This window comes from Notolepis coatsorum, assembly GCF_963971535.1.
Source record: "Notolepis coatsorum genome assembly, chromosome: 2".
NCBI lineage: Eukaryota > Metazoa > Chordata > Actinopteri > Aulopiformes > Paralepididae > Notolepis > Notolepis coatsorum.
The window spans coordinates 77,027,888-77,048,892 of NC_140166.1; the positions used below are offsets into that span (position 1 = coordinate 77,027,888).

A 21,005-nucleotide genomic window follows, 5' to 3' on the forward strand; every position below is an offset into this window, starting at 1 on the left:
GCCCGGATCACTCCGAAACTATACTAATATTCACCACGGGATAACACACAAACGTATACATGAACAAATTAATAATTTTTTGCATGTTCGACGGAAGATACTGACTGTCAAATGACCATAGTATTGTCCCCATAGCTATAATATAGAATATAGATATAGCTCTACAAACAAGGTGACGCACCCCTATATTTAAAGCGTGGCCTAGCTAGAACAGGATGAGGAAAATACCTGGCGCTGAATGAGCGAAATCCTTGAACAATCAAGCTGAAATTGACGTTAAATTGCTCTTACCTTTGGCCGGTTGGATTCCAAAAAGAAGAATTCCAATTATTTGATCGCCATCTGGTAGATCATATGTCCATTGGCCCATGCCATAATCCTTTACTGCATAATGAATTCGGCATCCCAAAGAGTATTCCATGCGATCGAGTGAAGCCCTGGCTTCAGAATAACAGAAAGTCCGCCCGGAGCGTAAACAGTGTGACACCAGGTCTGCAACAGGGGTTACTGCATTCTCAAGACAGCGCCACTACCAGGATCTGGCCGGTACTGCACCTTTGGACTCCCAATATGCCTTTTCCAGCCAAAATACAGCTCTGTGACAGTGAATAGGATATTAATATCGAGAAAAAAAAGACAAACGAACCAAAACCGTAATATTACGTGGCTGGCTCCCAACGGTTGTCGGGCAAACACGTAATATTACGTGGATGGCCCCGAATGAGTTAATAGCCATCCCCCAGATCAGCCTATGTTGTGGTAATAACGAATGCCGTTATTGGCAATCAATTAATCAGAAACAACTTCCCCCGCCCCCCCCCCCCCCCTTTCATGCATTCATGATGGAACATAATACCGATCATATGCATTTGGATTTTTAACTGTGTCGTGTGTAGGGACGAAACGCCAATGGATTTAACGTTATTAGCTTAGCGCCTTATAAATAGCCTTGCAGGAATTATCCCAGATCATTCCGATATAACACTCATATTCACCACGGTATAAAACGGGAACGTATTGATGAAAAGAATATTTCACTTATGCATCTTGAACGGAAGGTTCTTACTGTCAATTGACAATGATATTGGATACATAGCTATAATATAAAATATAGATTTAGCTCTACAAACAACGTGACGCACAGTGAAAAGTTGTAATGGAAAGCTGGCCTAACTAGAGCGGGCCCAGTCTAATAGCTGGCACTGCTTGAGTTCAAATGAAAAATAGTGCTTGGAAAAGTACTTGAAAGTCCTTGAATAAAATGTTGCAATGTCTGTGGGAACAAACTTCTGGCACTCTTGTGAAGAGAGTAAAAAAGCATTTGGAGGGGAGCTCCAGTAGCTCACCACGTACCGCGAGTGCTATTTCAGCGCCGTGGACAACCGTGCTCGTCACGGATCTGGGGCTGAGCGAGTTCGAATCCCGGACTGCAGCCGTGCCTTTCCCAGAGTGTCTTCCCCCCCATCTGAACCCTTTCAGCCTGCTTCTGTCGGTCGAACTTGACCAAGTATAAATGCGATAAACGTATAAAAGAGCCAGGGAAATGGCCAAAGTAAAAAAAAAAAAAAAAAAAAGCATTTGGTCCGTTTTTGTTTTATTTTTGTATTTATTTAACAGAAAAAACTAGCCATGTTAAAATTTTGGCGTTTTAAGTATTTCAATATTTTAGTTTCAGTTCCAAGAAAGAGTGCCTACATTTAGTATTTTTCTTTCATTTGATGATCCTGCACCAATTCTCTTTAAAATCGATGTATATACAGTACTGTATATACTGTATGTATCTACATTTTCTTATTTATCTTTTTTATGCGTTTTCTCTTCCTCCATGCATGCCGTGTAGTGCTTTTGACAGCCTTAATTAACCTATCTCAAACCCTGCCCTCTTTTCTTAATCGTCCAATCACAACTGTTGCTTCCCTCTGACAAAGGCTCTGTGTGTGTGTGCGTGTGTGTTGTGTTGTGTTGTGTGTGTAGATGCTGTTGGTAGGAACAGGCTTCACCCAGCAGACTGAGGAGCAGTACTTCCAGTTCCTCGCCAAGTTTGAGATCGCTCTTCCTGTGGCTAACAACAGGTACGATACAACTCCACATGACTCCCACCCACTAGACACAGACTTGGCTGACAGGAGGAGCACGTTCAGTGCTAGACTAACACTCCCAAGATGTAGCACTGAACGGCACATGAAGTCCTTCATTCCGACAGCCATCAGACTTTACAATGCATCACTGAGCCTCACTGCATCACTGAGCACAGGGCGACAGTTACCATCTTCCTGGACTTTTACTTTTAAAACAACATTGTTCAATATTACACTTACTGTAGATTACTGTAGATTTGTACTGTATATTTTATATTAGAATGTATATACATAACATAGGAAATGTAAATCCCGGACCGTATTTTATTCTTCTTATTATTTTATTCTTAGGCTTATTTTATTCTTTATTCTTAGCCTTATATATTTTTTATTCTTATTCGTGACTAATTGTTTTGTCTACCTAAATGTTTACTGTGAGCGATTTGTAGTGCGAAATTTCCCTCGGGATGATTAAAGTATATCTATTCTATTCTATTCTATGACGCGTAGTAACACTACAATGCTACTACAATAAATGGTTATACAGTTGAATTTGTCAGTATAGGCTCTGCTATCAATATTCTCTCAGTACATATCCATGCAAGACCCCCCCCCCCCCCCATGGGGACATTAAGCGCCGCTTTTACTAGTATGCACTCAGCTACTCAGGAATCCACCTCACCTATATTACTACCAACTGTGCTAATGATATTGTCTTTACTACCATGCACTCAAGAGACTGTAGCACTCAAGTTCAACACTGTTTGACAAACAATCTTACTGACCCTTAGCTGCCAGAGTTGTAACCTTCCTGCTGACTGCTGACTTGTTGTACAGGACTTATATAAGTCGTTTTGGATAAACGCGTTCAGCTAAATGACTGAATGTAAATGTGAGCCAGCGTGGCGTGTAGAGAGCATATCTAGATGTAGATGGATGCAGGGTGAGGCTGGGGTGGCTGTGCAGCACTGAATAGTGTGAGTCAGAAAAGCTTAAACTTAAAGGAACACGCCAACATTTTTGGGAAATTATCTTACCGTCTTCTCCAGAGAGAGACAAGAAGATAGATACCAGGTTCTTCTCTGTGCGTTCAGTAGAAGGCTATCTGGCTCCACGTTAGCCTAGCTTAGCACAATGAATGGAAGCGGACATGGCCGGTTAGCCTTCGGGAGAGGTGTTAGTTGGACAATGCCTAGAGCTAACCGGCCATGTGCGCTTCCATTCATTGTATACATTGTGTATACAGTATAATGTGTGTACGTCATGTACAGTATAATGTGTGTACGTCATGTACAGTATAATATGTGTACGTCGCGCTGTGGAACTATTATGTGTTTGTCGTGTCTGTACATTCATTGTTTGCGATTCTGAAAGTGTTCCCTGGTTGTGTTCTGTTTGTTCTCTACCTCCATACCTCCATCTCTCCATCTCTCGGCCGGTGCTGTAGTTACCTGCTTCCCCACCTCCTGCCCCCCAAGCCGGCCACAGACATCCACGGCTTCCGCCAGCAGACCACCAACACCCTGCAGCGCCTGTTCAAGATGAGCTTTGTCCCCGCCGGCTTCTGGGAGCGCTTCATTGCCCGGATGCTCATCAGCCTCACAGAGATGGACCTCCAGGTAACACCGGTTTTCTATTTCTTTTTTTTTAACCAATATTTCAAACCTTTATTTAACCCTGTGAGGCCCTTATTATGGCCAAAGTCATGCATCTATGGATCGGGCCAAATCTCCTCTTTCCAACGGCAGAGTTATGTCTGGATTTAGTACCACCAGGCAGGGGCGTAGCTGGGGGGGGGTAGCTTAGGATGATTCCAAGGGCCCAGCACTGGGGGGCCCCCCCAAAAAGATTTTTTTTTTTTTTTTTTTTTTAAACTAGACATCACTCATGTGTATTATTGATGCTCTCATTGATACTATGTTTGTTTCTGAAGTGTGTGTGTGTGTGAGATATATAGAGAGAGAGGGGGGGCTTTGGTAGACTATTGCATTGGTCCATTCATTGAAGATGAACGCAATGCGACATCCTTTACTAGGCTCACCCACCAACAGTGCAGGTGCTGAACTGCTGATCCGAATGTATAGGTAAAAACCATATTATGCGTTTTCATGAATAAAAAAATGTCCGCTCGCGCGCTCGCATTCACTGGGGGCCTACGAATACATTCTTTCATGGGGCCCAGAATCTGGAGCTACACCCCTGCCACCAGGTGCCCGTTACGGGGCAGCAAAAGACTGTGAATGAAATCTACTGTAGGTACAGTTACTTTTGTATAATGTCCATAGCGCCGCCATTTTTGACCGGATTGCGAATAATATTTTTCCTGTCGTATTTCATGTCAATAACGTTCAGGTTTGTTTGACCCGTGAGATATAATCACGAAAATCACGTCAATATTTATTTTCCACGTCAGCCGGCTGCAGCTTTGACAGCGGCTGGTGTGAGCTGGGTAGTGTAGTTTTATGAAATGGGTCCCCTCTTTCTTAGGACTACAACAATTTCATGACGGCGTAATCTCCTCACGTCTAAATCATCTGGTTTCCGATGCAATGGGTAGAGTTTTTTATAAGCTCATGTTTCGCTAATAACACTTAAAATTAGGGATGTCCGATATTATCGGTCTACCGATATTATCGGCCGATATCGGCATTTTATTTTTATTTATTTTTTTACATTTCTATAACCTTTATTTACCCAGGCAAGCAAGTAAGAACAAATTATGATTTTATTTATTGTCAAAAGTATGCATAATGTTGTGTTAATTCCACAACAAGAGATATGTAATGGGGGGGGGGGGGGGGGAGAAACCCTGCATATTTACATTTACATTTACATTTAGTCATTTAGCTGACGCTTTTATCCAAAGCGACTTACAAGTTCTGTACGACAAGCCATCAGGAAGGGCACAACTCTATCAGCTGAGCAACAATGTTCATCAAAGTGTTGAGTGCTACAGTGTAGGTTAGTTTATTAGGACAAGTGCATGACAGTACGGTTAGTTAGGGTTCGATTTTTTTTTATTGTTTTTTTTTTTTTTATTCAGATAATGGTTGAAGAAGTGCGTCTTTAGTCGACGGCGAAAGATTGGACGTGATTCGGCTGTCCTAACTGGGGTGGGTAGTTCATTCCACCATTGTGGGGCAAGGACTGAGAATAGGCGGCTTCTCTTTGATGACCCTCCGGGAGCTTGGATAGGAGTAGGTCTGAGGCGGCCAGAAGATGCAGAGCGTAGGGGTCTTGAGGGTGTGTAGTTAGAGACCATTGACCGGAGGTAGGCGGGAGCGGTTCCCTTTGCCGCACGGTATGCTAGGTCGAGGGCCTTGAAGCGGATTCGTGCAGCAATGGGGAGCCAGTGCAGGTCCCTAAGAAGTGGGGTGACATGGGCCGACTTCGGTAGGTTTGAGATCAGGCGGGCCGCTGCGTTCTGAATGAGTTGAAGAGGCTTAGTGGCAGTGGCCGGGAGGCCAGCGAGCAGTGCATTGCAGTAGTCGAGGCGGGAGATGACTGTTGATTGGACGAGGAGTTGGGTGGCTTCTTTTGTCAGGAAGGGGCGGATCCTTCTGACGTTGCTCAGGAGGAATCGGCAGGTTCTGGTCGTCACTGCGATGTGAGCAGAGAAGTTCAACTGGTCGTCGAGGACAACACCAAGGTTCTTGGCGGTCGGGGACGCAGTCACAGCTGCATTCTCGACTGTGATTGAAAGGTCGGTTAGGGGGGAGGATTTGGCCGGCAGGTGGAGCAATTCTGTTTTGCTTAGGTTCAGTTTGAGGTGGTTGGACGTCATCCAGGCTGAGATGTCGGACAGACAGGCCGAGATCCGCTCAGAGACGTGGATATCTGAGGGAGGGAAGGAGAGGAGGAGCATATATCGGTATCGGTTGATATCGGTTGATATCGGTATCGGAAATTAAGAGTTGGACAATATCGGTATATCGGTATCGGTAAAAAAAGCCAATATTGAGCATCCCTACTTAAAATCATTGGTAAACAAACGTAGTGCTGAAAATATACACTTTGACTGCAACATTTCTTCTGCGTGTGAGTGTGTGAGTGAGTGCCTGAATGGATGAATGTGAGGCATAAGTTGTGAAGCGCTTTGGATAAAAGCTGCTATATAAATGCAGTCCATTACCAACCTTCTCATCAAAGACACATTGATGAGAGTCGTATCTATCGCCAGTAATGAATCTGAGGGCAGAGTGATGGACGGAGACCAAGGATTTGAGGCTCGAGGCCACAACACGTCAACACTAATCAAAGGAAAGCTGCTTCTGTTTCCGTAGAAGGAAGCCAATTTTCTGTCGGAACTTGGATGCAAGATTGTCCACATGGAATTTAAATGGAAATTTCGAGCCACAACGAACAGAGACTAAGAGATGAAATGCTATTCATTGCCTCACTGAATATATATATATATATACAGCAGGGAGGGGACAGTGACTAAGAGATGAAATGCTATTCACTGCCTGTGGATATACTGTATATACAGCAGGGAGGGGACAGTGACTAAGAGATGAAATGCTATTCACTGCCTGTGGATATACTGTATATACAGCAGGGAGGGGACAGTGACTAAGAGATGAAATGCTATTCACTGCCTGTGGATATACTGTATATACAGCAGGGAGGGGACAGTGACCTAGAGATGAAATGCTATTCACTGCCTGTGGATATACTGTATATACAGCAGGGAGGGGACAGTGACCTAGAGATGAAATGCTATTCACTGCCTGTGGTTACATATATATATATACAGCAGGGAGGGGACAGTGAGGTCATTGATTGCAGCTCCATTTGTTGAGACACACAAATGAAAACGACTCCTGCTGCACGTACTATATCTGAGAACAGTGACAACCGAACCATCTGTTGGTCTGTGTTGGTGAAAGCTGCACCGTCCAGGGCCTCCTACGGCTCGCTGCAGGGAGCCCCACGGAGAGTTTGAGGTTTGATTATGATATGATTATATCGGTGGCGACAGTGGCTCGGGAGGTAGACCAGTCGTCTGGTAATCCGGAGGTTCCCGGGTTCAACTCCCGCTCCTCCCGGGGCAGCGTGTCGGAAGTGTCCTTGAGCAAGACACTCAACCCCTAACTGCTCCCCGATGTGCAGTTCGGCACCTTGGCACGGTCATTGGTCGCCTCCGCCATCGGTGTGTGAATGTGTGAGTGAACGGGTACAATGTGAGGAACAAGGGCGGTCAGGTGGCGTAGCGGAGATTGCGTTTGTCACCAACGCCGGAGACGCTGGATGGCCGTTCACACTAATACAATTGGCTGTATTAGAGGGTGGGAAAGCTGGCGGGGTGGGTCCGGGTCGTTGTAAACAGCGACTCCTACAGTTCGGTCGGGGCGCCTGCTCAGCGCGGAAAGGATCTAAGGGGGGTAGTGTGATCCTTCCACACGTTACACCCTCTCAGTGAGAGTCCGCGCTGCCAGGTGAAAAAAAGCGGTTGATTGGCTGGACGTGTGTCGGAGGAAGCGCGTGGTAGCCTCCACTCTCCCAGACCGACTGTGGGGGGTAAGTGCGCAGCGACCAGGAAGGGGACTGGGAATTGGCATAACGACTAAACATTGGGATGGGAGAAAAATCTGAGGAAAAAGGAAGGGGAAAAAGATCAATAAAAAAAATAAAAAACAATGTGAGGAACAAAATTGTAAAGCGTTTTGGATAAAAGCTGCTATATAAATGCAGCCATTTATTTATTTATGATCAAATCCAATTGGGCTGCGCTGACTGTGGGTTTGGGGCCAGAACAGGCTGTAATCCTTCATTGTTCCCATGGGGTTTGAGATGTGAATTACACAAACATTATCAAGCTGAGTAACGGTGATGAGAGGGACATTATCAAGCTGCGTAACGGTGATGAGAGGGAAGAGAGCTGTTGCCTCTGAATCCTCTCTCTTGTCCGGCAGCAGCTGGTGTGTCACAGCGGACATTGCGCTCGTCACCAACGCAAGAGACACCGGGTTCAAATCCGGCTGTCGGCGTTGCCTCCGGCTTGGGCCGGCCGTCATACTGGCTCAATTGGCAGAGTCAGCGGGTGGAAGTCGATGGGTGGTAATCTGGACGTTGTGGACAGCGACTCCTACAGGTCGGTTGGGGGACGCCTGCACAGCAGAGACAGGAAGTGGCGGGGGTAGTGTGAGCCTCCCACACGTTACACCTCGCCAATGAGAGTCCGCGCTGGCAGGTGAAAAGATGTGACAGGCTGCCTCCTCGTGTACCGGAGGGGACACGTGATGCAAGGCTTCTATCCTCCCTACGGCCGACCTGTGGGGGGCATATGCGAGCAACGTTCAAGACAGGGGAGGGGAGAATTGGAAACAGCGAAATTTGGATGGGAAAAAAATAGAAAAATAAGGAGAAAAAGTGGATAAAAAAAATAACTTTATTTAAACTCGAAAGGCAACTGAGGTTTCCCTCATTTACAGTCACGTCGAGTGTACATACAGAGTTGAGCAAAACATACAGAGTTAAGCAAAACATACAGAGTTAAGCAAAACATAGTTAAGTTAAACAGAGTTAAGCTAAACATAGAGAGTTATGCTAAACATACAGAGTTAAGCACAACATACAGAGTTAAGCTAAACATACAGAGTTAAGCACAAAAAACTGCATATAAAACCATACAGAATATAAAATCATAACAATTAGACAAGTAAGGATAACAATCAATTAAAACATGTACAACTTGATTGACAAAGGTTGGAGATCAAGGTTTTAAACTCTTTAAGGACTGTTTGAGTTCATTCCATGAGCTAGAGGGGCATCATAGCAAAATGCAGATTTAACTTGTTCCGAGCAAACTCAGGGACCGTAAGGATCAGCCAGTCACTAGAACGGGTTCCATAAATTAAAGAAATTCCATTCCAATAATGATGTACTTTAAGGAGGCAGCTTACCAATAAGCTAAAAGCTTAAAAAATTTACAAATACCAGTGTTTGTCGTGACTCTCCATCAGCCAATTAAGACCACAGTTTGTCATCCATTAAACTCATATGGCATCTGCTCTTTGCATTCATCAATGCCACTCTGATATTTTTAGCTCCGAGCCTTGACATTTAGCCTTTATCCTATTTTCCACTAGCACTCGTTTCCCTATGCTTTTTCTTTTGTTGTTGTTGTTCTTGGCTCTATTTTATAAAAATCTTTCAAAAATGTACCCCAGTTGCTATTGCATGTGCATGGGAGGGGACAGTGACTAAGAGATTAAATGCTATTCATTGCCTGTGGATATATATACAGCAGGGAGGGGACAGTGACTAAGAGATGAAATGCTATTCACTGCCTGTGGTTACATACACAAGTTTTTCTTGATTTATTGTAATGTTTCTTCTTGACTTGACGGGCTGTAGTGTGGTAGTGAAAGGTTAACCTTCTGTAGTGTGGTAGTGAAAGGGTTAAATGAGACTTGTTTGGCCCATGGGGACATTACCTTGTGCTTGCTGGCTTTACAAATACATGTGATTTGATTGGACCCTGTGTTGCTGCAGTCGTTTGATTTGATTGGACCCTGTGTTGCTGGCAGTCGTTTGATTTGATTGGACCCTGTGTTGCTGCAGTCGTTTGATTTGATTGGACCCTGTGTTGCTGCAGTCGTTTGATTTGATTGGACCCTGTGTCCCTGCAGTCGTTTGATTTGACTGAACCCCGTGTCGCTGCAGTCGTTTGATTTGACTGAACCTCTACTTCCTCAGGCGCCTAAGGATGTTCCAAGTCAGTCAGAAGATCCTTAGGAACTTCTACTCATGTACAATAGAGAGCATCCTGACTGGCAACATCACCTCCTGGTTTGGGAATAGCACTGCACAAGACCGTAGCAGACTACAAAGAGTGACACGTTCAGCCGAACGCACAATTGGAGGGGGGCTTCCCACCCTCCAGAACATTTACAACAAGCGGTGCAAGGGGAAGGCTAAGAGAATTATTACGGACTCGAGCCACCCGAACAACTGCCTCTTTGAACTGCTGCGGTCAGGCAAGCGATACCGGAGTCTTAAGGCGAGCACAGAAAGACTCAGAAGAAGCTTCTATCCCCAGGCCATCAGGCTGCTAAACGAACAATAAACACTATGCAACAACCATCAAATGCTCACAGCACACACACCCACACGCACACACTCACTTAAACAAACAACACACTGCAGCACCCACTCTCCACACTTTAGATCACACAAACACACTTTATATTTATTGATAAAGGATTTGCACTACAACTCGTACACCTACTGTAAATTGTACCTAAATTGCACCTCATCCTTTTTCTGCCTTGCACTATATAGTATTGTATATTAGTACACTACACAGTATTGTATATTATATGGTAACTCGGTTACGTCTACTCTGCATCGAACATTGTACATATGTCTATATTGAACACTGTGACCTCATTTTTTTTACTTCTAAGTTACATGCTATACTATGTTATTTTATTTCATACTTATCTTGTCTTGCACAGTCTCTGGAGCGTAACAGTAAGAAGCATTTTATATAAAAGTATTCTGTACTTCTGTATGACAACTATTAAAGAAACTTGAAAACTTGAACCCTGTGTTTCTGCAGTCGTTTGAGCCGAGGAGGACCGCGAGGAGCAGCAGGAGCTCCGTGATCTACAGCTTCACCGGTCAGCAGAGGAGCCGCTGCTCCACCTTCAGGGTGCGACGCAACCAGACCATCTACTGGAAGGAGGGCCTGCTGGTGACCTTCGACGGAGGATACCTGAGGTCAGGGGCTGGGGCCAGAGGGCTGGGGAGAGGGGCCAGAGGGCTGGGGAGAGAGGGGGTAGGGCTGGACAGAGAGGGTAGGGCTGGGGAGAGAGGGGGTAGGGCTGGGGAGAGAGGGGGTAGGGCTGGGGAGAGGCACCAGAGGGCTGGGGAGAGGGGCCAGAGGGCTGGGGAGAGAGGGGGTAGGGCTGGACAGAGAGGGTAGGGCTGGGGAGAGAGGGGGTAGGGCTGGACAGAGAGGGACCAGAGGGCTGGGGAGAGAGGGGGTAGGGCTGGACAGAGAGGGTAGGGCTGGGGAGAGAGGGGGTAGGGCTGGGGAGAGGGGGTAGGGCTGGACAGAGAGGGTAGGGCTGGGGAGAGCGGGGTTAGGGCTGGGGAGAGAGGCCAGAGGGCTCGGGAGAGGGCTGGGGAGAGAGAGGGTAGGGCTGGGGAGAGGGGGTAGGGCTGGGGAGAGGGGGTAGGGCTGGGGAGAGAGGCCAGAGAGGGGGTAGAGCTGGAGAGGGGGGGTAGGGCTGGGGAGAGGGGGTAGGGCTGGGGAGAGAGGTGTATGGCTGGGGAGAGGGGCCAGAGGGCTGGGGAGAGGGGCCAGAGAGTGGGGAGAGAGGGGGTAGGGCTGGGGAGAGGGGGTAGGGCTGGGGAGAGAGGTGTATGGCTGGGGAGAGGGGCCAGAGGGCTGGGGAGAGCGGCCAGAGGGCTGGGGAGAGGGGCCAGAGGGCTGGGGAGAGAGGTGTATGGCTGGGGAGAGGGGCCAGAGGGCTGGGGAGAGAGGTGTATGGCTGGGGAGAGGGGCCAGAGGGCTGGGGGGAGAGGTGTATGGCTGGGGAGAGGGGCCAGAGGGCTGGGGAGAGAGGTGTATGGCTGGGGAGAGGGGCCAGAGGGCTGGGGGGAGAGGTGTATGGCTGGGGAGAGGGGCCAGAGGGCTGGGGGGAGAGGTGTATGGCTGGGGAGAGGGGCCAGAGGGCTGGGGGGAGAGGTGTATGGCTGGGGAGAGGGGCCAGAGGGCTGGGGGGAGAGGTGTATGGCTGGGGAGAGGGGCCAGAGGGCTGGGGGGAGAGGTGTATGGCTGGGGAGAGGGGCCAGAGGGCTGGGGGGAGAGGTGTATGGCTGGGGAGAGGGGCCAGAGGGCTGGGGGGAGAGGTGTATGGCTGGGGAGAGGGGCCAGAGGGCTGGGGGGAGAGGTGTATGGCTGGGGAGAGGGGCCAGAGGGCTGGGGGGAGAGGTGTATGGCTGGGGAGAGGGGCCAGAGGGCTGGGGAGAGGGGCCAGAGGGCTGGGGGGAGAGGGTAGGGCTGATAGAAATAGTTTTGTGAGAAAAGTGGCACTTCGTCCAAAAAACAATGCAGATTTATTTTGCACACAGTTTCGCACACGTTCCTTTAGTTTGACAGTTATAGAGAATGAATTAGTTTGAATATGGAATCCTTGTGTTGAAATGATGTAGATAAGACATTTGCATACCATGTCTCATAGGGACTGCTACCTTATCATTTCATATTCAAACTAATTTACTCAATAACTGTCAAACTAAATGAATGTGTGCAAAACTGTTTTAGAGTTGGATGTGTGTGAGATTATGTGCAAAATCAATCAGCATTGTCTTTTGGTGAAGTGCCCTTTAAGTCAGTTTTTTTCACAAAATTATTTCAGAATTATTGATGTTAATTGTAATTCGTATTGTGTTTCTGTACTGTAACCCATGCATTACCACACAACCCTATCTCCCCCACTAGCGCATCATTCAATTATGTGCTATGAATGTATTATGACAGTTATTTCGCAACCATAATGCAATGAGTATTGTAAAGCATTAATGAATAGGGGTATAACGGTACACATATTCGTACCGAACCGTTTCAGTACGGGACCTTCGGTTCAGTACGTGCTGTGTACAGAACAAATGCAATGTTACTTTAACCACTAAAGTTTTTTGCATGCAGAACTTAGTTCAAAACTCCAAGTCGATTAAAATGTATTGTCATTATACAGCACAAGTACAATACAGCATCCAACCAGAGTGGATAAATAAATGCTCTAGAAATAAATGAATACATATTTTTTTTAAAGAGTTGTGTAACCGAGATATTTTAACCTGGGACCATAGGATCCACAGGCAGCCGCACTAACCAGTTGAGCTAAACGGACCGACGTAATCCATAGTTTACACTTGTCAAGAGCCAATTGCGCAGTCGTTCAGTATTGGCATTAATAAATGAGATGTCATGCTAATATGTCATACTACTATGATACCCAATAAAACAAGTAATTAGAATAATAGAAGCCTACTTTGCTGGAACGATTAATTGTGCACGTATACAGTACACGTGTGTGCGTGTGTGTGTGCCACATCAGGGCCCTAGAGCAGTTCCACATACACTGCATTCAGCGCATCCTGGCATGATCGCGTGCCTCATATGGAAGTACTCTCAAAGGCCAACTGTAGGAGTATTGAGGCAACCATCACTCAACACCAGCTTTCTCAGTGCGTGAGGAGGAATTGGTTTGGCTAGATTGAGAAGGGTCAGTCTCTCGGAGCGAGATCAAATTAATGAAAAATCTACGGTATATAGAACGGACATGAAACGGGAAATAATCAAACCATTAGGGACCTGCGTGACGCTTCTGTCTCTATTCATTATTCAATAAAGTTTTACCCTGAAGGATGATTTACAATAAAGTGCTAAAAACTGAAAAGTAGGCTACTTACGTTCTCGACGCTAGAACTCCCAAAATAGCGTCGGCATGAAAAGAGAAGGTAGGCCAGCTGTAGTTTACATAGCTTGCATACAACTCTGTCTCGAGGTTGATCAACATCCAAAGTATTTCCAAACAGGGCTTTTTAGATTGCTCAGAGTGTAAATCACTGTCTTCGCGACTGAGTTTTAACCCATTCTCTGCCACCACTTTGATCATCCTAAACCATCCTCTGCCAGCGCTATTTGTCTATGGAGATGTTCACCTTCTTTGCAGGGCTATAACTTTTTAAATTGTATTGCTAAATTGACATTACTATGGCCCATTCAACATCAATTATCTATCGTTCAGGATGTAGGAACGTTTTACTTTTTCATTCACACATTCACACTAAAATACCGTCTAGAGTATAAATATGTTTTTATCGTTTTCTGCAGTATTTCATAGAACGTGAGATATAGGCATAAATGCATATATTAGATTATCAAATGCAGTTGATACCGATCCATGCTATATTAAAAATTTCAACTGTACATGGTCCTAAACGTCATGACTGATCATCTGCGGGTAAACGGAGGGGGGGGGGGGTCGTTTATAAGTCAATGACCGACGTTAAATGATTTATGTAGTATGGGTGATATATTGATCAGAGCAGTTTGTATCGAAAATGATAAAGAAAAACGCTGAAACTCACCCCAGTCTCCTCGTAGCGTTGGGCGATGAGAGTGGAGCAAACGGATCCCAATTATGTGATGTTGATCGATGCGATCCATTTCCGGTTTGTATATTACTAATACACGTCCAAATCATGTTGATTATTGAGTTATGGCAAAGATCCATATCCACGGTGTCTGTATTGAGCCCCGGGACGATAAACGAGTGGCCGGACGAAAATAGGGGACGGACCGAGCTCCAATGGGCACTTCCGGTTTGGCAACTCGCCGATCGGCCACCAGGTGGCGGTATTGAAGCGCTACAGAGTTGTGATGGCTCAGACAGCATCAGCCAAGACTCCGTGGGTGAAATATGAATACCATGACGAAAATATGAAATATTGATCTCAAACACGCCTTACGCCGTGATTGGCAGACAACGCATGGCAGAGAAACCCGCCTTAACACGTGATTGGCGGATAATGGGTTAATTATCTGCCATCACGCCATGGTGTTTGTTGTTGTTGTTGATGTTGTTGTTGTTGTTACTACTGGCACGTTCTTCAGCTCAATGAAAGTGACGTTGCTTTTTTTGGTTTTTATACGACTATATTTCATCACTACATCACTGTTTAGGGGACGAGCATTGCTTACATCTGAATCCAGGCCCTCGGGACACAGAGCTGTGGATGCATACATCATACTGTTGTACAGCTTCGCTGCGCTTGCCTAGAGAACATGGTGTCGTTTCTCAATATAAATACACCAGAAAAACAAGCTATTTGTGGAACCCTCCGTGCCTGACTTCAGACATTACCGTCTCATTATGGGTGGAAATTATTGCGTTGATAGGCCTGACTGGGTGTTGGAGCAGACCTAATAAATCACACCGGCCTCAGCACCATACAGTATATTGCGATAATAAGACGGTCCCGTGCTACAAACTACAGGCCACACGCTACAGGCCACATGTTATAGGCTACAGGCTACAAACTACAGGCCACACGCTACAGGCCACATGTTACAGGCTACAAACTACAGGCCACACGCTACAGGCCACATGTTATAGGCTACAGCAGGGGTCTGCAAGCCGTTGCTTGGCGGGCCAGGATCAAAAACAATGGCTAAATTAATATACTGATATTGAAAAAAGACAAACGTTTTTCTCTGGTCTGCATCCCCTTAACAATTGTGTGTATTGCGCCGTACTGTATTGTACCCATTCTGCAATCTGTTAAATAAAGTTTTCATTCATTCATTCATTCATGAACAGCAGATCAGCTGTTGCAGATCACCGCGGCGGGTGATGAACAGATCAGAATGCATGAAAACACGACTCACCATACCTTGTTTGTTGTTAAGTCCTCCAAAATCCCTGCTAATGTTTGAAACATGTCATATCCACTCGCCGCCCTCCAATTCCAGATTGGTGTTGAATGCAGCTACTTTATCTGCCAACTTGAACACAGTTGTCATCATTGCCTCGTTGTTTCAAGTTTCTTTAATAGTTGTCATACAGAAGTACAGAATACTTTTATACAAAATGCTTCTTACTGTTACGCTCCAGAGACTGTGCAAGACAAGATAAGTATGAAATAAAATAACATAGTATAGCATGTAAATTAGAAGTACAAAAATGAGGTCACAGTGTTCAGTATAGACATATGTACAATGTTCGATGCAGAATAGACATAACTGAGTTACCATATAATATACAATATACTATGCAGTGTACTAATATACAATACTATATAGTGCAAGGCAGAAATGGGATGAGGTGCAATTTAGGTACAATTTACAGTAAGGTGTACGAGTTGTAGTGCAAATCCTTTATCAATAAATATAAAGTGTGTTTGTGTGATCTAAAGTGTGGAGAGTGGGTGCTGCAGTGTGTTGTTTGTTTAAGTGAGTGTGGGTGTGTGTGCTGTGTGCTTTTGATGGTTGTTGCATAGTGTTTATTGTTGGTTTAGCAGCCTGATGGCCTGGGGATAGAAGCTTCTTCTGAGTCTTTCTGTGCTCGCCTTAAGACTCCGGTATCGCTTGCCTGACCGCAGCAGTTCAAAGAGGCAGTTGTTCGGGTGGCTGTAGTCCTTGATGATTCTCTTAGCCTTCCCCCTGCACCGCTTGTTGTAAATGTTCTGGAGGGTGGGAAGCCCCCCTCCAATTGTGCGTTCGGCTGAACGTGTCACTCTTTGTAGTCTGCTACGGTCTTGTGCAGTGCTATTCCCAAACCAGGAGGTGATGTTGCCAGTCAGGATGCTCTCTATTGTACATGAGTAGAAGTTCCTAAGGATCTTCTGACTGACTTGGAACTTCCTTAGGCGCCTGAGGAAGTAGAGGCGTTGTCGTGCCTTCTTCACAACACTGTCAATGTGTGTGGTCCATGTCAAGTCCTCGGATATGTGGGCTCCGAGGTACTTGAAACTGTTCACTCTCTCAACCGGTGCCCCGTCGATGCTGAGGGGGCTGTAGTCCTTGACCCCCGACCTCTTGAAGTCCACAATCATCTCTTTTGTTTTGCTGACGTTCAGGGAGAGGCAGTTCTCCTGACACCACTGTGACAGATTCTCTACCTCTTCCAGGTAGGCCCTCTCGTCGTTGGCAGAGATCAGGCCCACCACTCCTGTGTCATCAGCAAATTTGATGATTGTGTTGTTGTTCCGCTGTGCCACGCAGTCATGTGTGTACAGGGAGTAGAGGAGGGGGCTCAGAACACAGCCCTGGGGGGCCCCTATGTTGAGCGTGATGGATGAGGAGGTGCAGTTGCCTGCTCTTACCACCTGGGGTCTGCCCGTCAGGAAGTCCAAGACCCACTGGCAGAGGTCATAGTTCAAGCCCAGGTCCCTGAGCTTGGCTATGAGTTTGGAGGGGACTATGGTATTGAATGCTGAGCTGTTCCCCTGCCTCTTGTCCAGGTGTGATGCTGCTGTGTGCAGCACATGGGCTATGGCGTCCTCCGTGGACCTGTTGGGGCGATATGCAAATTGCAGGGGGTCCAGGTTGGTGGGGAGGGTGGAACAGATGTAGCCCTTCACTAGCTTCTCAAAGCACTTCATGACTATGGAGGTGAGGGCTACAGGGCGGTAGTCGTTGAGGCAAGCGGGCGTAGATTTTTTGGGTACAGGGATGATGGTGGACTTCTTCAGACAGTGGGGATGACAGCCTGTTCCAAGGACAGGTTGAAGATGTCAGTGAATACCGGGGCCAGTTGGTCGGCACAGACTTTTAGGACGCGGCCGGGGATGCCGTCCGGTCCTGCTGCCTTCCTGATATTCACTTTTTTAAAGGTCCGCCTCACCTCATGCTCTGTTACCCTGAACACTGAGTCTCCATCAGCAGACCCCCCCCCCCCCCCCCCTTTGCCGTGGTTTGTAGGCTGGTGTTGTTATTCACAGCCTCAAACCTCGCATAGAAGGAATTGAGATCATTTGCTAAGGAGATGTCACTGTTCAGTTTGAGGGAGGTGCCTTTGTAGTCTGTCATTGTTCTGAGGCCCTGCCACATACCTCTAGAGTCAGCCTGTTCAAACTGAAGTTCAACTTTATCCCTGTAACGCCGTTTTGCCTCTATTACTGCTCTCCTGACGTTGTATCTTGCCGTCTTGTGTTCTTCCATGTTGCCTGTCACCAGCCCGGTGTTGTAGGCTGATGTGCGCACTTTCAGAGCCTCACGGACGGATTTATCTACCCAGGGCTTTTGATTTGGGTATATTCTAATTGTGGTAGAGGGGATTGTTTCTTCTACCAGAGTACAGACAAAGTCAAGCACCGTTTCAGTGTATTCGTTAATATTGGCTGTGTTATCACGGAATACACTCCAGTCTGTGCATTCAAGCGCAGCTTGGAGTGTCTCCTCTGACGTCACGGTCCAACGCTTAACCTCTCGCGATACTACCGGCGTTCGCTTGAGACTTTGTTTATACTTTGTTGTTGTTGTTGTTGTTGTTGTTGTTGTTGTTGTTGTTGTCGCCACATAATTATGCAGAGAGGACGTCGGCTCGGCACGCAAGAATCACCGACCTGTTGCGATAAACCCGTATTTTAAGTATGGCTCCTGTTTATTAAAAGAAGCGTTATATTTCCCCGTTGCAAAGAAGCTAAAGATGTTTGTTTTGTTTTTTTTAACTCGCTCGCATCTCGAACGCGGAAGTGAAAGTGCGTTAGGGAAATATACACGGGGCCCGGTGGGACTATTCCATTGGTTCTCCCAGTCCACGTGACCATTTCTAGCATTTCAATTGGCTATAGTGACACACATGCTTTTGATGACTACCGGTAGATAGATACAGCTTCACAATAAAAGACACCCTGGCGTCCCGAGTGAATATTTCCCGCGCGTCAAATAAATATCATATTCTCAAAATAGGGCAGGGCCAGAAATTATTGCTGGCGGGCCAATGTCGGCCCGCGGGCCGCCTATTGCCAATCCCTGGGCTACAGGCTACAAACTACAGGCTACATGCTACAGGCTACACACTACACGCTACACACTACAGGCTACACACTACAGGCTACACACTACAGGCTACACACTACAGGCTACACACTACACACTACAGGCTACACACTACAGGCTACACACTACAGGCTACAAACTACAGGCCACACGCTACAGGCTACACGCTACACACTACAGGCTACACACTACAGGCTACACACTACAGGCTACACACTACAGGCTACACACTACATGCTACACACTACAGGCTACACACTACAGGCTACACACTACAGGCTACAAACTACAGGCTACACACTACAGGCTACACACTACAGGCTACAAACTACAGGCTACACACTACACGCTACACACTACATGCTACACACTACAGGCTACACACTACAGGGGCTACACACTACAGGCTACACACTACAGGCTACACACTACAGGCTACAGACTACATGCTACACACTACAGGCTACACACTACACACTACAGGCTACACACTACACACTACAGGCTACACACTACAGGCTACAGACTACACACTACAGGCTACAGGCTACACACTACAGGCTACACACTACAGGCTACAGACTACACACTACAGGCTACACACTACAGGCTACAGGCTACACACTACAGGCTACACACTACAGGCTACACACTACAGGCTACACACTACACACTACAGGCTACACACTACAGGCTACACACTACAGGCTACACACTACACACTACAGGCTACAGACTACAGGCTACACACTACAGGCTACAGGCTACACACTACAGGCTACACACTACACACTACAGGCTACACACTACAGGCTACACACTACAGGCTACACACTACAGGCTACAGGCTACACTACATGCTACAGGCTACACTACAGGCTACACACTACACACTACAGGCTACAGACTACAGGCTACACACTACACACTACAGGCTACACACTACAGGCTACACACTACAGGCTACACACTACAGGCTACACTACATGCTACAGGCTACACACTACAGGCTACACACTACACACTACAGGCTACAGACTACAGGCTACACACTACAGGCTACACACTACAGGCTACACACTACAGGCTACACACTAAAGGGTACAGGTTACACTACATGCTACAGGCTACACACTACAGGCTACAGGCTACACACTACAGGCTACACACTACACGCTACAGGCTACACGCTACAGGCTACACACTACAGGCTACACGCTACAGGCTACACGCTACAGGCTACACACTACAGGCTACACGCTACAGGCTACAGGCTACAGGCACAAAGTGAGGTGTCAGTCCCTTTCCGTGTCCCTGCGGTGTGAGGTCACCTGTTGTCATCTTCCAGTATGCAGGATGTGATCTAGGTGGATAGAAACTAGGGTAAGAGTAAAGAGGCCTAACTCCAATCTTCGAGGATGTGGTGGTGGGGAGGCTTGCGTCATCGGCTTGTTATTGTCGTTATCAGGTTAGCACCTACAGATGTTCAGCTGAATGAGACTCACAACACCTCCAGGCGCCTGGAGAATACAGCATCCCAGAACCACCACCTCTCTCTCTGCCCGCTCTTGGCCCAAATCAGACCTACAGTACACCTGCCCAGTTACATTACCACACTCTGTTGCTGCACCTAATATGGGCAAAAAAATATCTTTATTTCATTTTTTTTTGGACCCAGAGGGCCAGCGTACAATAGCAAATGTCCCTGACTGACTGACTGACTCCCCATTGTCTAGTCTTGTTAGATGTAGATATGGTTCCCATATTTTGAAATCAATAGCAGCTTTTAAACAATACTGTTTTTCGGGGGGCCATAAAAAAGCAGTGCTTTTTGAGACACAAAGATGCCTTTCATTGTTGAACGAAAGCACATATCCTTCCGTGATAAGAGTGAACTAAATGATGTCTTAACATTTTTACATCTGTTTTTAATATCAGACCATGTTCAATTGATTTCCTAAAATGCTCAAACTACTAGAAAGCTTCACTTCTTGTACGAAGTAACTTTCAGTGCCTTAAAAACCACATTGACACCATTGTAAGGCCGTCCCCTCCTAGTAGTTAATTAAGCGTTCGGTTTGGTTTTAGTTGACCCAGAATTAGTTCGTGCCTTTGTCCATGCTGAGTGTTTCTGGTCAGTGGTGGAAAGTAATTATTTTTACTCAAGTACTGTACTTAAGTAACATTTTCGAGCTACTTGTACTTTCCCCCTTAAGGAAATGTATACTTTTACTCCACTACATTTCAAAAGTAGTGGAGTATTGTACTTTTTACTCCACTACATTTATCTGAAGATGATGTACTTTCAAAATTTTTATTTGTTATCTACTTTTTCTCCCATTTTAAATTTTTCCCCCATCCCCAATTTCGTATTGTCCAATTCTACCCTCCCCTGTCTTGAA

At 46.4% G+C, this 21,005-nt stretch overlaps 1 protein-coding gene across 1 annotated transcript in view; it reads left to right on the top strand.

The window, feature by feature from the left end:
* Positions 1-21,005, top strand: part of lrrk1 (leucine-rich repeat kinase 1) — a 281,804-nt gene that overhangs the window by 122,352 nt on the left and 138,447 nt on the right. Inside the window, 3 exon segments of the mRNA XM_084308234.1 lie at positions 1,975-2,072; positions 3,526-3,697; positions 10,645-10,805. Coding sequence (XP_084164360.1) covers positions 1,975-2,072; positions 3,526-3,697; positions 10,645-10,805 — 431 coding nt within the window.